The sequence below is a fragment of the Branchiostoma lanceolatum genome, chromosome 2 (genome assembly GCF_035083965.1).
Source record: "Branchiostoma lanceolatum isolate klBraLanc5 chromosome 2, klBraLanc5.hap2, whole genome shotgun sequence".
In the NCBI taxonomy this organism is placed as follows: Eukaryota; Metazoa; Chordata; class Leptocardii; order Amphioxiformes; family Branchiostomatidae; genus Branchiostoma; species Branchiostoma lanceolatum.
Window position 1 is genome coordinate 31,294,059 of NC_089723.1, and position 20,446 is coordinate 31,314,504.

A 20,446-nucleotide genomic window follows, 5' to 3' on the forward strand; every position below is an offset into this window, starting at 1 on the left:
CTGCAGCTCCAAAACAAGCAGCTAGGGGACTGATGTCATTTTATCTGCCAGCCAAACGTCATGACTCGTGACCATATGATGTTACGAATAGAAGACGCAAACCCGGATATTCGACCGCTCGTTATCAAAGTCGAGCATGACCTGCATTTTGTCAAGACCTACTCACATGCGAACTATCATAACAATCTACCCCTAGTTCCTTCCTTTGTGTTTTTCACACGCGCGTAGAAAACGACCCGGAATGGCAAGTTGAAGATAGTCAGACAAGTACCTCAACGAGTACCGGTGCAATTAACGTAAATAGCATGTTAACAATATGGTGCCCTTTGCGTAAATAGCATGAGTGGTTAACAATAGTAGTATTGTGACTCCAATGCCATAATAGGGGACAGATACTGGTAATGAGTGTTACAAGTGTGAGGTAGATTTTAGAATCCTATAACCCAACCGCTGGAATTCCCCAAGCCTGTATTTACACAAGCTCTGGGCCGGAGGTCACTAGGGGATGGCGGTTACAGGACCGACTGGCCACTAGGAGCGCGATTTGTCAGGCTAGAATTCCCCATTTATGATTGATTTGAGATCCATGACCCGTCGGCTTTCGACCCCCATATTGAGAAGACAATGCTCAGGTGATCAGGGGTGTCGACGTAGCGCCCGCAGGGTTGAAGTAGGATTTTTAAAGGTTCAAAGTACAAGTTATAGCCGTACTTATCAGTAGTCAACATGGCCGACAAGACTGAGTACCGATTCCTTGGCGGCAGCGGTTTGAAGGTGTCCAACATCTGCCTGGGCGCCATGACGTTTGGAGACTGGGTGAGCGTGAAGACGTTGGCTGTGCCCGTTGTGTGTGTGTGTGTGTGTGTGTGTGTGTGTGTGTGTGTGTGTGTGTGTGTGTGTGTGTATGTGTGTTGTGTGTGTTTGTGTGTTGTGTGTGTTTGTGTGTTTTGAATGTTACGGTCAAGTTCACAAATCCAATTAGTTTAATATGGCTGAAAAGCATCAGAACAGTTGCGTTTGGGGTGAAAATGTATTTTGGACCCGAGCCTAACACACACGGGTATGCCTCCATTCCCCCCCAGAATGACCTCTATGGCGTTGTGAAAGTGGAGTTTCAATATGATTCAAAAGAATTACAGTACTAGATTATAACCAAGTTTTGTCTCTTTCTGACATCAATAATTTTTGAGGAATTTTTTTCTAATGTTTTTTTCCTACGCCCAATATTGCATATTTTTGCGCATTATGTTTGACATGGAAAGAAAGTTTTTTCCTCTCAATTTATCAAATGTTACAGACGTAAGAGATGCAAAACAACAAGTGGATTATGTAGCTAGCCATACACAGTTATTTTGCTTCAGACTTATTCCCTGGAAGAGACGGTCGCAAGACTTGAGGGTGTGCAGCCTCCAATTGAAACCCGACATAAACTAGGGTGTGCCCCGTAAATTAACAATTAACCTACAAAAACGTTAGAAATACCAGTATTAGCAGTTATGCATCATCAATAGTGCACATCAGCTATCGCTGAGGCGGGCCATCATTAGCACTAGGTACAACAAACTAGACACTAACGCTATTTTGGCACTTTACACTGTGTCGCAATGGTTGTAAATTCTCTTCTTCTTTTCAGAAAAATGAAATAACGAACAGTACGAAGTGTTTTTTGTCGCATCTGTAAAATACGTTGACAAAATCTTATCTTTTGATGAATCTTTACAAAGTTTCGGAGATTAATGTTATCATAATTAAGTACAATTGAGAACCATGCATTTAACTACCGTTATACAATGTACAGATATCGAGTAGTCTGTTGAATAATCTCTATCTGCTCTGTTCAGTTTGTCGTTCAATTTTTCTTCCTGAAATAAAGTAAAAGTGTCGATGAAGACATGGACTATGTTGGTACTGTTAGGACATGTTTCCCGGACAGTGCGACGAGGCGGCCTCTCACGCCATCTTGGATCGCTACGCTGAGCTAGGAGGAAACTTTATCGATACAGCAGACCAGTATGCCGGAGGCAAGTCTGAAGAAATCGTAGGAAGCTGGTTGGCAAAGTGAGTATCTTGTTAGGCAAAATCTGATATCTTAGAGTACTGCTTGGTGACGGAGGAGGAAAGCTTAGCTGAGACATGATAGAAAAAACAATTTCATTGAAAATGTTATCGAGGACAGTCAGACAATTGTGCAATAAAGGTGTGTAGGCGGCCATGGCCATTAGTATTCCAAATCGCCCAGGGTTCACACTTCACAGGATGATATCTCTGAGACCGAGTGCTTTTTTTAATTCAATGTTGTCCGAAAGGTCATTTGGTGGGAGAATACGTTGTGTGCTCCAGACAGGAGAGAGAGAAGCTTGTTGTGGCTACCAAGGTCCGGTTCAGCACCGGCAAGGGCATCAACCGCGTGGGACTCAGCCGCCATCACATCATGCAGTCCATAGACGACAGTCTGCGCAGGCTCCGTACGGACTATGTGGACCTGTACCAGGTGGGTGGATTGGTTCTTCTTCTTCATTCCACCAACACACTCAAGGTACGATTTCTAAAATGTTCTATCAACTTCTTGTTTGCGTACGTCGACCTCCTTATCAATCTCATGTTTGGCTTTCGACATGACCATACAAAGATCCATGACGTATTTGTAACCGATGATTTGCTTACAAATCAGAATCAGGGCTACAGTATCCTCGACCGTAGCCATTATGAAGACATTCGAACCAAACAGATTACCTAACACGTGTGCACAAAAACTCCTCTTTGCCACGCTGCCGCGTCTGTCTCACACTGAAACTTTTCATATCTGTCAAATGACCTGTCGGTAGGTTGTTGTAACGACCATCCTATTCTCGATGAAAGATAGCGGATGCTGACTGAAACGTCTGACTTTCAAAATCTTATCCAGCTGCTTGACTACCCATTTTTTGCGTGTCCTATTCTAGCTCCGAAACGACCATATTGGTATAAGGTACTTAATGATTGTATTTGATGGTCCTCCATATAAACTTAATGTTTTCAAACGGTAGAGCTGTTGGTTATGACGTAGTTATTTACAAACCCCTAATGTGCGTCATCATTTTAGATCCATATGTGGGATAAGGCTGTCCCCATCGAAGAGACCCTGTCAGCTCTGAATGATCTGGTGCGCGCAGGGAAGGTGCGTTACCTGGGCGCCAGTAACGTCACCGGCTGGCAGCTGCAGAAGATTGTTGATCTGAGCAAGTCCATGGGGCTCAACAAGTGGATCTCTCTTCAGGTATGGCTTGATTGTTTTACAGTGTGCACTGTTCAGTCTCCATATCCTGTTACAGTATTTTTACTCGGCAATGTCAATATAAACATATATAAGGTGTTTGTCAGTCGGCACTGGCACCAAAGCTGTAACATCTACTGGAGAAAACGTCATGTCGTTGCCACTATATATAAAAATTTTCACACGAAAATTTGTCCACATTTGCGACGTACCTTCTGACTGATTTTAGGCGGAGTGCAACCTGCTGTGCCGCGGGATAGAGTGGGAGCTGACTGACGTTTGCAGGGAGGAGGGCATCGGTATCATCCCGTGGAGCCCGCTCAAAGGGTGCGGTAATGTTTCATCGTTTCTGTTAATCACTATATATTTCATCCGGAATTTCATCGGTGTGTGAAGTCGCTTAAGAGATGACACCTGTCATTTGCATTAATCAAAAGTGTTGCTATGACTGTTGTTCTCGGCAGGTGTGTCTAGAGGTATGTGTCACGGTTTTGACATACACGTATGATAAGTTGACTTAATGAGACTATTATGTTTTTGCAGTGCCATTTTGCGTAATGTAACGTTAGATCACAACTTTGACGCGGTACGTTTCAACTATTCATCAGAGGTCTGCTGACCGGAAAGTTCGAAAGAGAATGCGATGCTCCCGAAGGAACTAGAATCTCGCACGCCACAAAGACTAGAAAGATCAATGAGGCGGCCCCGGATTTCGAGAAGGTTAAGAAAGATGACAAGACCTGGGACATCCTTAATGTAATGAAAAAAGTTGCCGAGGCACAAGGTAAGTCAGATATGTAACAGAGTATAATCTGCCATTGTTGGTACCCAAAGGTTAGTGCGGAGTGTATCTTATTGCTGAGAAATACCCCAAGCTAGTCGGCTAATTTTAGATCTATTGCAGGGAGCAATGATAAAGCCTGTCCTCACTGGCATCGGAATTATACTGTATGTTTGTCATTTTCAGGTAAGACCCCGGCGCAGGTTGCAATCCGCTGGCTGCTACAGAAGGACGTGGTGTCGTCTGTCATCATTGGCGCGAAAACCGTGCAGCAGCTGGAGGACAACATGGGCGCCTCCACTGGCTGGGAGATCACCGAGGAACAGGTGAGAGAGTCATCAATATCAACAGTTAATCTCCAAGCAGATTTTCTGGTGGCAAAATCGTAACTGAGGTCAAAACTGCAATTGTCGTATTGAGGTCACCTGCGCGCCGAATGGCAGTCGCTACAGACCCTTGCGATCTACCCCCGCCATTGTGCGCTCCTCGCAATTCTGCCCCTGGCTGCGAAGAGAAATTCGGCCTACCCAATAACAAACTATGTCTTGCGGGATTTTTCATGGCATAATCAAATCCTATAATTCCATAGTTCTAAATGCATGGCAGGAATGTCATATTGGCAGCATTTGGAAACTAAACATCATTTGACAGGAATCATGCAAATCAGGACCACATTCACATAATCCATTAGGATATGCGACAGTGGCCGTCTTTGCTCAGATAAATTTTCATGCCTTGAACAACTTTGCGTTATTTGGGTAAAGAAGATGATCAACTGATATACAGTACATGTAATTTAGGCAAATGAGGACCTAATTCGCATCATGCATGAGTGAGAAATATATTTGATGTTAGTTGCAAAGGTTGAAATCATTTGCGAAGGTATGAGGCCGTTAACTTCTAGTAATATCAAAGTTGTTTCAGATTAATTTTTACCATGATTCTTCATGTCACAGATTGCCGAGCTCGACACTGTAAGCCAGATGGATCCGTTCTACCCGTACAGAATGATCGCCACGTTTAACAGCGGCAGGGTGCGGAAGAACATGTGTCAGTAAAGCACATACCACCGCCAACGGTACAGCTTGGCATGGCTCCATCACAACACCTTCCAACATCTTTCGTCACACAAACAATGATGTGCTATACATGTATAAGTATATCACTGTTCAGAGATAAATGCTACTTCCCCAGCCTGGATTGATGTACACTGCGATAAATTTGGAATGATGAACACTACAACTTGATCGAATGAGATTAGATTCTACTTGGTAGACATGTACTGGATTGAAGTCATATAAATACCCGTTTGTCACTGACGTACTCACGTGACGTCAGTGCTGTATATCTTATCTACGGTACGTTGTTTCTAACTATTGCCTTGTACGGTGCCGCCTTGCTTCATTTGTTGACACCGGAATACAAGTAAAGCGTCAATAGATGAATAAAGATCAGACAATGGCAACTTGTGGCCAAAAGCAACGGAACAATTGAGTTACTAAGGCTTGAAATTGCAACTTTTCACTTTCGCATTCACGCTACAAACACTATTTTCAAAATCATCCTTACCTGAATTTTCTGAAGGCACTGTTGTTTTAAAACCATTTTAGGTACCAGGTCCATTTTGGTCCAAAGCAAGGAAAATATAAAGTTGCTAAGGCTATATATTGATATAGCAGTATCCACAAATATATTGCAATGCAACTTATAAGATCACCAAAAGATCTCGTAAGATGCCCCGATGTTAAGAGACTAGATGTGTCTGGAGGGTACTCAGTGGGTTATCAGAATGTTGTTGCTGTATAATGCAATGTCATCTAGTCTAAACTCATGATAAGTGTTAAGATGCCGATACAATACTGTATATGTTGTGTATCTGTATCTATGTAGCCGGTATAACCGCCGCATTCGGCGTAACATACCAGCTGGATATTTACTGTGGATTCATACTATCTGAAGAAATAGAACACCTGTTTCTGAAGTTGAGTTCCCATGTAATTCTGCACATGAGATTGCAAATTTGCAAAATTTCTATCCATTAATGTTCCCCTTTTCCTGAAATACGTTTATGAAAGTCTTATCATTAAAGACGAATTATGTAATCTACTAATTGCTTATGCAAATAAAGTTATGATTTGCATTATGAACATCTAATTACGTCAGTCTTGACTTAATTCAGCTATCTACATGCAAGGACACCCCTGCAGCTCCAAAACAAGCAGCTAGGGGACCCAACCAGGTGTCAGTTATTTCCAGGTCTAGAACCTGCCCGGTGCCCTTTGCGTAAATAGCATGTGTGGTTAACAATACTAGCATTGCATGCGATTCCAACGCCATAATAGGAGTCAGATACTGGTAGTGAGTATGACAAGTGTGAGGTAGATCTTTAGAATCCTATCATCCAGCCACTAGAATTCCATGACCTGTCGGCTTTTGACCCCAATATGTGTTATCACCCACAATGCTCAGGTGATCACGGGTGTCGACGTAGCGCCCGCCGGGTCCAGGTACATTTTCAAAGGTCCAAAGTACGAGTTCAAAGGTCTTGGAGATAAGCGCTGCAGGAAAGTATAGCCGTACTTACCAGTAGTCAACATGGCCGACAAGACTGAGTACCGATTCCTGGGCGGCAGCGGTTTGAAGGTGTCTAACATCTGCCTGGGCGCCATGACGTTTGGAGAATGGGTGAGCGTGAAGACGTTGATCGTGCCCGCTGTGTGTGTGTGTGTGTGTGTGTGTGTGTGTGTGTGTGTGCGTGCGTGCGTGCGTGCGTGCGTGCGTGCGTGCGTGCGTGTGTGTGTTTGTCGGGGATTTACGAGAGTTAAGCTCGTGCGGTTCTGACTGGTGACCATCTACGTAGTACCTGTACCTAGTCACGACAAGCCTAGGGGTCCATCCATACCCGAGGCCCGACGGCAAAGTCAGACTTTGGGGGGATGGGGTGGTGGTGGTCTGAAACGTAAAGAGAGATAGGTGCATACCCCAGTTTTTTTCGTGGTAGTGCAATGTGAAAAAGTAACCAAAGGGATTTGAGTGTTACGGTTGAATTAACAAGTGCTACTGTTGAATGATCTCTACCTGCTCTGTTCAGTTTGTAGTTTGATTTTCCCCCTCAAATTAAGTAAATGTATTTATGAAGACATGGACTATGTTGGCACTGTTAGGACGTTTTGCCCGGCCAGTGCGACGAGGCGGCCTCCAATGCCATCTTGGATCGCTACGTGGAGCTGGGAGGAAACTTCATCGATACAGCAGACGTTTATGCAGGAGGCAAGTCTGAAGAAATCGTAGGGACCTGGTTGGCAAAGTAAGAAGCTATCTTGCAGTGAAATGATCTAGTAGTGACGCTTGGAGGCAAAAGAAAAATCTTCGCTAAGAAATAGATCATTCCATTGCCAATCTATTTCGAAGTTTGGAGTGGAAACTTTGGTGGACATGACCGTGTTGTTCATTTTGATAATGGACTAATCCAAAGACTAATCTTCTGGTGTACACATGATAATATCAGATAGATCGAGTGTGTTTAATGTTGTCCAGAGAGTCACTTATCAGGATGATACACTACTCGTATATTCCAGGCAGGAGAGAGAGAAATTTGTTGTGGCCACCAAGGTCAGGGCCACCACCGGCAAGGGCATCAACCGCGTGGGACTCAGCCGCCATCACATCATGCAGTCCATAGACGACAGTCTGCGCAGGCTCCGTACGGACTATGTGGACCTGTACCAGGTAGTCTTGCTCGTCTCTCTTCAAATTTTACACACTCAAGGTACGATTTCTAAATGTTCTACCAACTTAGCTGCTTCGTCTAGGTCAACCCGCTGATCGATTTCATGTTTGGCTTTCGACATGATCATACCAAGATTTATGACGGTTTTTTAAACCGACGATTTGCTTGAAAATTAGAATCAGGGCTACAGTATCCTCGTCCGTAGCCACTTGAAGAAATGAAACTAAACAGATTACCTAATACGTGCACGCAAAAAAACTCTATTTGCCACGCTTCCACGTCTGTCTCACGCTGAAACTGGACATAATCTGTTAAACGACCTGTCAGTTGGTTGTTGTAACAATCATCCTGTTGTACCTCCGAGAACGACCAGTCTGACAATAGGTACTGAATGATTGCATTTGATGGTCCTCTATATAAACTCCGTGGTTTCAAACGGTAGAGCTGTTGGTTATGACGTAGTAAGTTACCACCCCATGCGTGTTATGATTTTAGATCCACAACTGGGATAAGGCTGTCCCCATCAAAGAGACCCTGTCAGCTCTGAATGATCTGGTGCGCGCAGGGAAGGTGCGTTACCTGGGCGCAAGTAACGTCACCGGCTGGCAGCTGCAGAAGATTGTTGATCTGAGCAAGTCCATGGGACTCAACAAGTGGATCTCTCTTCAGGTGTGGCATGACTGTTTTATAGTGTGCACTGTGCAGTCTCCGTATACTGTTACAATACTGACAATAAAGACATACTGTATGTAAGGTGTTTGTCCGTCAGCACTGGCATCAAAGCTGCAACATCGAATGGAGAGAACTGTAAGTCGTTGCCACTATTGATAGAAATTTTCACACGAAAATTTGTCCATATTTGCGGATTACCTTCTGACTGATTTCAGGCGAATTACAACCTGCTGTCCCGCGGGATAGAGTGGGAGCTGACCGACGTCTGCAGGGAGGAGGGCATCGGTATCATCCCGTGGAGCCCGCTCAAAGGGTACGATAATGTTTCATCGTTTCAGTTACACACTGGTTGCTTCATCTGGAATTTTGTCGGTTGGCGAAGTCGGCCACCTGGATCAATCTTTCATCGCTGTATATTTTATCTTTAATCAGAGGTCTGCTGAGCGGGAAGTTCAAAAGAGAAGGTGACGCGCCCGAGGGATCCAGGATTTCGCACGCCACAAAGAAGGGAATGGACCTGGAGGGAGCTCCAGATTTCGAGAGGATCAAGAAAGATGACAAGACCTGGAAGATCATTGATGTCACGAAGAACGTGGCTGAGGCTCATGGTAAGTTCAACAGAGTATCATCTGCCATTGTTGGTGCCCAAAGTTTAGTACTACAGTGCAAAGTGTATTCTGTTGTTGACGAGGTGGATACCCCAAGTCCCTAGTATGTCATTATAATAAAACCTGTCGTCCTTGGCATCATACTATTATCTTTATTACTTTCTGCAGGTAAAACCCCGGCACAGGTTGCAATCCGCTGGCTGCTACAGAAGGACGTGGTGTCGTCTGTCATCATTGGCGCGAAAACCGTGCAGCAGCTGGAGGACAACATGGGCGCCTCCACTGGCTGGGAAATCACCGAGGAACAGGTGAGGGATTCACTCTCCAATACGAAAGCGACACCACGCAAGAGCCGAGCGGAGGGTTTTGCTGTGTCGCTATGGGCTTTTGTACTCCTTATGTTGTTATTCTGAAGATAACTACTGCAAACCAGGTCAATGTGACAGTTTATCATATGAAGTATTCCATCGCAGGTCATGTTTTGTATGCCCTCCGGTTACTTGCAATTTCTAAAGCTGAACGATAACATGCCTTGAATGATCTGCAGAAGTCTTTTCTAAGACGTCGGTGATGACTAAATTACATGATTTTACTCGCCAAGAAAAAAAAAAACTTGCATAGATCTTCTAATGACATATCTGCTAATGGGTACATACCCTCATCGCCAAGGTGCTGAGCGTAGGCATGTCAGTAGTTAAGAATTCCCTCAGACATGCATCAGTAGGAAAGACTAGAAACGTTAATTTTTACCATGTTACTCTTCATGTCACAGATGGCCGAGCTCGACAATGTCAGCCAGATGGATCCGATCTACCCGTACAACATGATCGCCAGGTTTAACAGCGACAGGGTGCGGAAGAACCTGTGTCAGTAAACTACATGGCACCACCAAGGGTACGACTTAGCATGGCTCCATGGCAACGCCTTATCTTTTGTCAACATTATCTGCTACACAAGTGTATAACTGTGTGGACATACTCTCTATAAATATGCATGCTGCTTCCTTAGCCTTGATTGATGTACAAGAAACCAAATGATGAACACTACAGCTTGGATGAATGAGACTTCGCCCTAGTTTCCTGACCTTTATAGGATATAAAACATCTTCCTACATGTTTCTTACTATGTACTTGTTGAGTGCTGCATACTTTGTCCACGGTAGGCTGTTGTGAGCTATTTCCATTTGTGATAATGTCATCTTTCAGTTGTCAGTACTGGAAGACTACTTAAGACATTAATGGATGAATAAAGATCAAACAAACTTCAATACAAGCAACACACCAATTCCATTATTGCTTTTAATGATCAAGACCAATACATATGCAGACACACTTGAACTTTTCCGTGCCTTTGAAATAAGTAATCTTGAAGCAAATGAGGCATAAATGACAGTCATCACCGGATCACCCTCTGCTAGTTCAATGGCAAGTTTGTAGCTTGACACCTCTTGTTTCACCATGCTCTGTTAAACACCCCTCCAAGGGGGTAATAGGAAGAATATGACCTCCTTGACTCTTCCAGTCACTTTTGAATATCAAATGAATGAATGGAATAAACCACCAGACCGCTGGTCATGATAGGATCATCTCATACATTTTTGTTCAATATGTACTTCTTTTTTGTCTATAAGTATACACTATATCACCACTCTTCACCATCATTATTCCTATATCACATCTCAACTGTTTAACCTCCCCCTGCTGTGACCACATCCATGTTCCTTACTTTATATTGGTTACAGCAGAAGTCAGGAGGGAGTTGGTTAATCTACACAACTCCCATTGCCCGTACCGCCTCATTCTGTACATTCCACATATTGAACTTTTTACCAAGCATTAAGTCTAGATCTCTTATGCTTGTACAAGGGCAGGTTGTCCGTAACTTTGGTTCTTTACATCTCTACTTTGATATTGATACAGTTATGTTAAGGGTAGCACATTATTTGTTATTGGATAGTGCTCCTGTCATCAACACATTGCCACTAGAGACATTGCAGGACGAATGCCACTGTTTGTATACACGTTGGCTGACAGATAACACATCCACAAAAATGGTCTTTACTACTCCATAAGCCAAACTCCACGGCTTTACAAATGGCTGCTTTCATTTCTACATACATGTATTCAAAAAATCTTTAATCAAATAAAAATGCCCACAATTAGCAAGTGTTACTTTGACAAGAGATTTCTGCCATGCCTGCAGACAGCAAACTGCAGCTGTGGCAATTTTTTTTTAATGTGCTTGATGACAAGGGTGATCCCCAAAGACAATTAGAATTTTTGTTCGATAGATGCTCCTTCCCAACCCTCCTTCCTTCATAACGTTTCTCAAGACCACCCACTGAGCCTAAACTTCCCTCCATTCGATCAAAAATACATTAGTTTTACATGACTATATGGTGTTTAGTGAAAGCACTACCATTTCATACATCTGATTAGCCTCCAAAATCACAGATTTCAAAAAACAGGCACTTGGTGGTACAGGGTACAAACACAAAGTAAATTTGGTACAGTGTATTACACACACGACTCAATGCCATGTGTTCATTACTGTACGATATTCACCAACAGATGTACAATCTCTATAGCACATTCCCTGAACCCTTGCAACATCTATATTACAATCAAAACTTTCAAACATGTTTAGTGTATATACTACTACAACACTGTTAATGTGCTACTCCATAAATGTTTTACGTCTTCAGGCATTGCATCATCAAAGTAGAATGCTTAAATTTTCCAAATCATATTTACACAGAAATATGTAGTAGTTACCATACAAAACAACCAATAAGTACGCAAATACACCTTACATGTAAAGTTAGCATTGCACAATCTCAAACTTTCTTTGCTACATTAAAACAAACCTCTAAACATTAGTAATATTCATCACAGTAGGAACTGGGCCAGCAATATGCCAATAAAATGTTCTTTTTCTCACAGACCCAGCAATGCCATAGCTTCTACCTTCTTTATTTCTTCATCAGCATGGCACACTGATAAGTAACAAGCCTACAAAAATCTTCTTCTAACCTATGGTCTAACTACACATAGGCCTAACTGAATGAATGAATCCAGGACAGTAAGTCATTGCACTCTAGTGGTGGCTCTGGCAATGCACAAACAAATTAGATGGGACATTTTCGTTCAGTGTAGCATCAAAGAGCTTAGTAGTGACCAATCAGCATGAAGATCAGGGCTTGAACCAACCAAAAACTAGTAGCAGCCTCCTTAGCATGGCAAGCCAGCAGACCCCAGCAGCCATCAGAAAACTGATATCAATCATAGAACAGTACATAATAAACCAGCGGGCACATAAGGGGGCTACTAGTATATCAAGCATAGGCTCACAGAACTCAGATGGTTTTGGCTTGCAGCAACTAATCAGATTTACAGTTGAGGCTTGTAGTGGCCAATCAGCACCAAGGACAGTGCTATGGCAAGTAATGTTATGTAGTCACAACAAAGGGATTTTGAAGTCCAAAAGATGCACAAGGACCACAAAGACAGTCTTTGGCTCTAAAGCTTCCTAGAGAGCCTGTTTAAGACTAGGAAGAATGGACAGGTACTGTGACAGAAATGGTCTTGTCCTGCCAGCAAGGCAGTGTGATTTGTGAGGGGGGCTAGTCAGTTGTGTACATTGTAACTCCAGATGTTCACAGACTTTCCCATGTCTATGTTTGTAACCACAGTAGTAATGCACACTTCCCCAACACAAGTTCTTTCCAAGACCTCTCTAGAGTGCACCCAGAGAACACCTGACTGGTTAAGCTGTCATGTTTATGGAGCCAATGTCAAAGTCAAAACACATTACTGTGTAACACACTTCAAGCAAACCAGACCTAATGTTAAACGAAGATTATGTAATCTGTCTGTGAAAACAACATCTGTGTCTGTGCTTTGTTATCCCATCATTGACAGCCTCAAGTGACATTTCTACTGAAAAATGTAAAAACATCCACACTTTGTTGACTATTGCACAATATATTAATGTGACAATGGAAGAGGAGGGTAAAAGACTAAGTTGCACTGTTCCCAGCAAAATAATGGCAAACATAACTTCCCATATACAGTACCATACATACTGTATGATATTACCAGATGCTTTGATCTCTATCATGTAACATTACAAAGTACAGTGAGCAGGTATAACGTTATACAAATAATTCTTGTCAAAAGTCAACAATTCTGACATCTTAGAATAGTGTATATTTCCTAAAAATATCTACCCTAACTTTCGAAACCCTTCTTCCAATGCATTGCTTACAATTTAAGATTAAAAAATCAACCCAATCTACCTCTACTTTCCTGTTGTTATTTATCCTAGATAATAACTGTCCAGTTATTTTCATGCATGTCTAAAAAATGAATTCCACTTTACAAAAGTGATGAAAGCAAACTACACTTCAAGCAATTACTGGATAAAATGTTTCCTTTTCACAATTTAAAAAAATCCTACTTCTTTTGTAGCATTTACAGACTACATATGCTGCAAGGCCAATTAAAATCAAAGAGCAGTTTCTTAGTTCTCAACCCTTAGTTTACTTCTGGTCTCCCATTTTATCCCACTGTCTTCATATTTGGCAACAAATCTGGGTGGTTTTGATCTTTTCAGTCGTAGGCCTCCTTAACTATTCTTAGGGGTTGACATTAAGACTTCAGTAAGCTCCTCTTTCTTATAATTCAAGCACTAGAATGGCATTAATTCTACATGCTAAGGAGCAGTGTACTCATCCCCAAAGGGTGCTCATAATCTACAGAAGTTGACCAAAGGGGATAAATCCTTCTTACAGGATACTCAAGCATTAGACAAGGACAAAACACAGTAACAAAATAAATAAATATAACAAAAACTATTAAAAATCACACACAATTCGTACCAACTATAAACTAGTTGTTTGTAAAGATAGCTGCCCAACAAAACACTAAGCCCTGCTACATTGGGCAGATTTGTTCCACTGTATTTGGGTTCATCTGTAACACAGTCATCAATCTCCATGTTTCTGTTCTATAAAAAAACTCCAGTTAATATTAAGACTAGCATCTATTCTACCCTATGGCTGAGTCCCTACAGGTACAGTACACCTGTGCATGGCACTCTTTTTGGACCCTCACTACACATGGTTTGTACCAGCACCTGCTTTTCCTAAAAACGTTTTAAGTATTTCAGTCAGCTTAGACAACTGATTTTGTCTAGTTGATCTTATTCTGTTTTCGGTGGAGCTTCTTGGCTGTCATCTTTCTTTCCATGTTTCTCTCGTCTTGGGAGAAAGTAGAGTGGCAACATCCCCAGGAGGCAGCCTACTGTCACACCAAAAACACGACCCTGAAGAAAAGATACAAAAAAGTAGCGTCAATGTAAAATTTTAATTCAAAAGGTACTATTCTGAAACCCAGGTTGCCACTGGGCTCTCTCCAACTTATTCCTTATTCTCTGTCCTATCGGTTTGAGGAGACAAAGCTCTTTGCTGAGTGCCAAAGTAGCCTGGAATCTTGGGGGTCCATAGGCATGCTCTCTCTGGAAATTTTGACCTTGTTGACCCTGATTTTTTCGTATTTTGAGGAGTAAATTTCAAATGGCTTATCAGTTATCTTTATTTTGTGACACTGTTGATGGCATGAGGATAACCTCATGAAGTTCAGGGTATTCATCAATGGGGACAGTATGGTTGAAAACCTAGTAAAAGCTGGTAAACTGCTTCTTTGGTCTCCAGAAATCAGAAGGGGAAGAGGCCGTCCATACTTGACATTAAAGAACCTTATCAAGTCGGAAACTGGTTTGAATAGAAAAGACTTGACTGAAATGATGTATAACAGAGAATACTGGAAGCTAAACTATGTGTACACTCTTGTTAAGAGTTAAGAGTATGAAACATGTATGTATGGTTGAAATGTTTGTCTGTCCCAGGCAACAAAATTCTGGGACAGACGGATGGACAGACGCTAGAGTGAGGCTGTGTTGACACCTATGTACAGCTGAAACAAACTACTAGTTACATTCAGATTACTGATAACATCATCGAGAACACTGATAACATACCAGATTTGAAGCCCATTTCGAAGAAGACATGTCCAGTTGTTGAGGAGTCATCTCTGGTGAGGGGAGCCCCACTTTTAACGCAAGCACCTCAACATAACTTGCTGCTCTGTAAGGTAAAATAATGACACAACACTCACAACTGAAACTGGATGTATATATATGGTATACTGTCTATTGGGATACAAATTGTATGCTTCAACTTAGCACATACATAAAGGGTCTTGTTGTCTCTGCTTGTCTTTTCGTTAACCATTGAATTGCTCTGGATGCTCTTGCAAAGATTACAGAGTAACACTTTGCTGCCACACAGATTGATGTACATTCGAATATAGAGTACATCACATGATAAAATAACTTACCCCAGTCCAAATAGGTCTGATAGCAAGTTGCCCAATGCGGCAGCTAGAAAAAAATACATGAAACAGCTTACATACATATCTTCTCCTTAATCTATGTCATCCTGACACCTTCTACAATCTTAAAAAAGGATTTACAGAAAGTATTACTGTATGGTCAAAGAAATTACAGTACTTTTAGAAATGAGGAAATCAGTCTTTGCCTACAGAAAGATAATTACTGTTTAAAGTGTACTTTAATCCAAGAGAAACAAAGATTAAGTACCTGCTAATGTTGAGATGCCTAAGGCAGTTCCTATTGTCACATCAATATAATCCCCCTGAAATGGAAAAAATTCCCTGTGAAATCTAGTCAATAGTTATCTTAGAATGGTTCATTCATCCCAGGAGTCAAGGGGCCACAGAACAGACCTTTTACATAACACTACATGCACTTATTTTCATACATCACATTCATTGAATCTCCTGGAAAATCCCATATCTTTCCCTTGTATTTTCTCTTCTGTGCCATTCCAAATACAGTAGCCTGCAGTTTTAATATAAAGCGTACCATAGATTCTGTTGTCCGTACAAAACACTTTAGTTGAAGCTCCAATAGCAATATTCATGACGTTATTTGAAGCACACCATGTAACAGGAAATAAACAGCATGGCAGTCATAGTTATACTAGCCTGAGTGTTATCCTGTTTCTTTCCAGGCTCTACCATCAAACTTCATGAAGGTAGAGCCTGGAACTAAACACGGTGACACTCAGGCTATAACTATACTGCAATGAAAATTCTCTTGCCTTGGGAGAATGATTTATCCTATAGAACTACTTCCTTCTATTTCTAAAGGAAATGACTATTTCAACACAATGCAGCTGCAGACCCATTAAGCACCTTATCTGGATAGTTATGTTATCAATGGAGAAACTGGTATCATATCATTATCAAGGAAGTTCCTCAAGCATTCCCTGATAGCAAGCTGTCATGCATTCAAAGGAAAATCTCAAGGAATGCTTTCTATTCAAGTCAAATCCGAGGAATACACATCCCTTGATAAGAAAAATTTCTCAAACTGTATGGGTTGATTTTTGCCTTATATGCCCAACAGTTGAATTTTCACGACTCAACATTCTTAACAAAAGCCTAGAACTTTGCACACAATGCTGTTTTAACCATACGTTGTTCCAAGTAAGAGGTATTCTATTTCTATGTTACGTAACCGTCGTTGATGAAGGTTAGACATCCAGGTAAAAAGATATGCCAAAAATAGTTACTCATGCAACTGGAAAAAATTTTGAAACACTCAAACAGTCAGACGTTTGAGACAGCATCCGTATCCAGTCACTGACGAAAGACAGCGGATGCTGTCTGAAACGTCTTTTTCAAAATTTTATCCAGTTGCATGAGTAACTATTTTTGGCCTATTTCTATGTTATTTTTATATAAAGCCTTTCACTTGATATGAAATATAATACCCATGATGCACTGATCACAATCAAAATATATCTTAAATAATATTAAATGGTCACACATCATGATGTATGCAAATACAAATGAAAACAATCTACAATACTGAATACAATAAGAACAATACATACTGCAACTAACATAACAGCATTGTCCAGAAAGCCAAAGCCTATGAACGGCAAGATATTGTGTGTGGCAACTGGAAGGAATAGAAAATATATACATATCAGTACTAGTACCTGTTGTTAGTTTCATGTCAAAGCAATCCTAAACAATACATAAAGCACATGCATGTATGACTTTTTTTTCATGTCATGAAGGTTGTTCAATGTTACCATATTTAACAAACAACTAAAAAAAATAAAATAAAGATTGAATAGCATGGGTTCATAAGGCAGACTATTAACTTATCATGGCTGGATGTAACCTTGCTAAAAGTCAGAAAGCCTTGTGTAATCATACACATGTAACAGTTCTAAGTGAGCTTGATGCATTGAGAGAGTGACTGTTATTTTGTTTCGACACACTTACCGAGCCATAATTGTCTGGATGTTGGCCTAATAGATGAATTCCCTACAAAGGAACAACATAAGGTAAAGTCACAATCATTGTAATACATATCATATATTTCAACATGCTTTTAGTTTTAAGTTCAAACAGCAAGAAGAAAAGACATACACATAAACTGTGATTCACATGAAGTTGTCGCTTGATCAATCAAGAGGAAACTTGGCACAAAAAAACAAAAACTGTTCTGCTATCAGGATACATTTTGATTATTGGTTTTGATTATTTGATTTTGCAACTTTGATCTAACATTCAAAGGTAATTTCATGTGTGGAAACATATCTCACTGACATAAGCCCCTATATTTTTTTATCTTCCATATACATGTATTGAACTTTTTACAGAAAAAATTTCAAACTAGTATTCAAATGGTAATACGTATAGCCCATGTCAACTTGGGAAACATCCAATTTCCAAATAAATAGATTTGCATGTGCTGGCAATTAAGCACAAACACACACACAAAACGTCACACACACTCAAACTCACTATCTGTTCTAACATCAGTTTTTCCCTGCTGTGTGTGGGTTAGGCATGCTTGCACATTGGACGTTGTGGTTTGTTGACAGACCTCCAGCTGCTTCTGTCCTGTGGGTTTACATTATGGAGGTTGTGATGGTATCTTTCGTGACCGGCCCTGTGGATTCTGTCCTTCCACGGTCATGTAAAAATCCCATATTTGTGCTAAGGTACCATTACAGTTTCCAGTGGCAATGTTCAGGGTAGCACTAAACATGATATATCTCCTTTATGGAATGGAAAGTTACAGGATGGCTGCCGTGGACAGTGCAGACCAATTTGGTAAAGCAAGGAGGTAAAGGAATTCAATTTCAAGCTCAACAGACTGTGAAAGTGGTCCCAGAAAAATAAATACATGTCAAGTTTCTTTGGCTACTCCAATTCAGGACAATAATTTCTTAACTTACCTGACAAATTCTAGCTTTGAGTGACAAACTGTGCTATGCATGAGATTGGTCCTAACATTGCCAAAAATATTTTCAGTCCAATTTATTAAAGAGCTCAATTTAGACCTTTCACATGGATACTTGGCAGGCGTTAACTAAAGTGAAGCCAAATCCATTTACCAAACGGTGATGTAGCTTTTAGTATCTGCCAAGTACAAGTATGTTAAATGAAGAACTATATCATTGAGTATCAACTCCTTCATAATTTCAGCTGAATTCCCCATATACTAGTACATAAATTTACGCGTTCAGGACCAGCCATGAGATTTCATTTGTAAAAAAAAAGAGAGATCAACTTGGATGTGTGACCATATACAACTAGACAGTCTTAACGTCACAAAATATTTGGAATATTCACACAAAAAAACAAGTCATGATCATCATCTAGCCATAAACAACAGGCGACTATCGTGATACTCTATTAGTCTATATCATCAGGGACATTATATAGGATGTATATATAATGTCCTTGATATCATGTACCGTTATGTTTGCAGTCCGCACTGGCGTCATAACAAATTTGGGGGGCCTAAAATCGATTTTCACACACCCTTTCAATGGGTGCTGTCTTCTTCATAACTGTACAGATTTGATTTAGGGGAAAGACAAGGAAATAGAGCAACAGATACTGATACCTTGGCCCTCTTGTGATTCAAACTTCTGTAACTCAAGAAGCAGCGTATGTCGTTCCCTCTTTCGCAGCGTGTATACGAACTCCTTGGCGCCTTCTGGTTTGTCTAATGTATACTCATATACAGTCCTGTGCTGGAAAAACGCTGGGAGATGAGCTGTTCCGGATCGGAGCAGAACATGATCGTGACACAAGGATCGGACGACCGTAGAGGTGACAGCCTGGGAAAATCTGGTCATGACAGCCGCCATTTTGGAACCTACTGTAAGCATGACATGCAGATTCGCCTAAACACATTCACATTCCTTCCAGTGGCAATGTCTCCATCTAACTCAATTTAAACAACAAGGCATTAGAACTATACTCATATAGATTATCTAAGTTGATTAGGTATTAGTACCTAATCAATTTTTGCTCAAAAGATACGCTTACAAGTGAGCAACATTCGGTTTTGGGTGACATTCAGAACAGACGGCTACATTTACCGTCATGAGGCATTAGGCATTTACACGAGCGTCACCTGGCGACTTTGATAAATCACAGCAAGGATTATGGGCAAAGTGTAATGCGGTGCACGTGTCCCAGAGGGCGTAGGGATACATTTAAAAATACATAAATCATTTACTTTCCCCGAGAATTTCAATGAGGCGTTCGTCAGCAGTGATTCAGCACAATTGGGCTCTTTGCTAATTGCCCTGTGGGTTTTTAAAAAGCAAACTAAACTTTGCGACTGTTCTATCACTCAGTAAATGGTAATCATAAGTTTTTGGCATTTCAATGTTTCTAAAGTTTACCTCAATAAAAGCCTATTCCATATTTCACCTAAGCCTCAGTAACTAATTTGTTTGGAGCGACATATAAAGACGTTAAAATTTTTCCTCGCAGTTTATTTTCAAGGTCCTGCCCGAGGGCTTATTGCAACATGAAACAGTATATAGAAAAAGAATACAGATATAGTGTACGATAACAAAGTTGACGAGTGGAAATGAGTGACTATCTTAATAAACGGCTACGGAATACAACCTAAGCTTTTTCGGCTTGTTTTCCTTTTTTGGAAGCAGTGGAAGATGATTTTGCAAATGTTCTGGAAAGGGACAGACAATAGGCAAGACAGCACAGTTGGACGTTTGATGAACTTTGGTGGCTTCTTTCAATAACTGTTTTCTTTCCTGGTCGTTAGAAGGACATACTAGTACACAGCCATACATTTACTACTAGTGTTCCCGACGTTTTGTTCATATCTCTTCTTATGCGTGTATTATATTCTGTATACTGCAGTCACTTTCACGTGTGCGTGTGTGAATTTGAGAAATCAGTTGCAGGGCTAGGGAGTTAAAACATCCCCAAAGATACTTTGCACACGTCCTTTGCTGTTCCATTACGATTATA

General features: G+C 41.0%; 2 protein-coding genes across 5 annotated transcripts; one reads left to right on the forward strand and one right to left on the reverse strand.

Annotated features, from left to right (window-relative positions):
• The first annotated feature begins 564 nt into the window (after window positions 1-564).
• Window positions 565-10,636, forward strand: LOC136428595 (1-deoxyxylulose-5-phosphate synthase YajO-like). 3 transcript variants are annotated; one of them, XM_066418236.1, is made up of 8 exons: window positions 565-816; window positions 1,916-2,058; window positions 2,341-2,491; window positions 3,083-3,256; window positions 3,483-3,580; window positions 3,862-4,037; window positions 4,221-4,360; window positions 4,991-6,181. In XM_066418236.1, the coding sequence occupies exons 1-8, from the start codon at window positions 727-729 to the stop codon at window positions 5,090-5,092; spliced, it is 1,074 nt and encodes a 357-aa protein (XP_066274333.1). In that variant the 5' UTR covers window positions 565-726; the 3' UTR covers window positions 5,093-6,181. The 3 variants fall into 3 exon arrangements, with proteins under 3 accessions (XP_066274333.1, XP_066274332.1, XP_066274331.1); XM_066418235.1 differs by lacking the exons at window positions 1,916-2,058; window positions 2,341-2,491; window positions 3,083-3,256; ... (2 more) ...; window positions 4,221-4,360; window positions 4,991-6,181 and adding exons at window positions 7,199-7,341; window positions 7,613-7,763; window positions 8,260-8,433; ... (2 more) ...; window positions 9,213-9,352; window positions 9,817-10,636 and having other exon boundaries at window positions 654-816; XM_066418234.1 differs by lacking the exons at window positions 565-816; window positions 1,916-2,058; window positions 2,341-2,491; ... (3 more) ...; window positions 4,221-4,360; window positions 4,991-6,181 and adding exons at window positions 6,510-6,719; window positions 7,199-7,341; window positions 7,613-7,763; ... (3 more) ...; window positions 9,213-9,352; window positions 9,817-10,636.
• On the reverse strand, window positions 10,329-19,339 carry LOC136428598 (transmembrane protein 65-like). 2 transcript variants are annotated; one of them, XM_066418239.1, is made up of 8 exons: window positions 19,062-19,339; window positions 17,951-18,049; window positions 17,426-17,467; window positions 17,026-17,093; window positions 15,705-15,759; window positions 15,443-15,485; window positions 15,084-15,189; window positions 10,329-14,369 (listed from the first exon to the last, which is right to left on the reverse strand). In XM_066418239.1, the coding sequence occupies exons 1-8, from the start codon at window positions 19,327-19,329 to the stop codon at window positions 14,247-14,249; spliced, it is 804 nt and encodes a 267-aa protein (XP_066274336.1). In that variant the 5' UTR covers window positions 19,330-19,339; the 3' UTR covers window positions 10,329-14,246. The 2 variants fall into 2 exon arrangements, with proteins under 2 accessions (XP_066274336.1, XP_066274337.1); XM_066418240.1 differs by lacking the exon at window positions 17,951-18,049 and having other exon boundaries at window positions 19,062-19,337.
• Window positions 19,340-20,446: the final 1,107 nt, after the last annotated feature.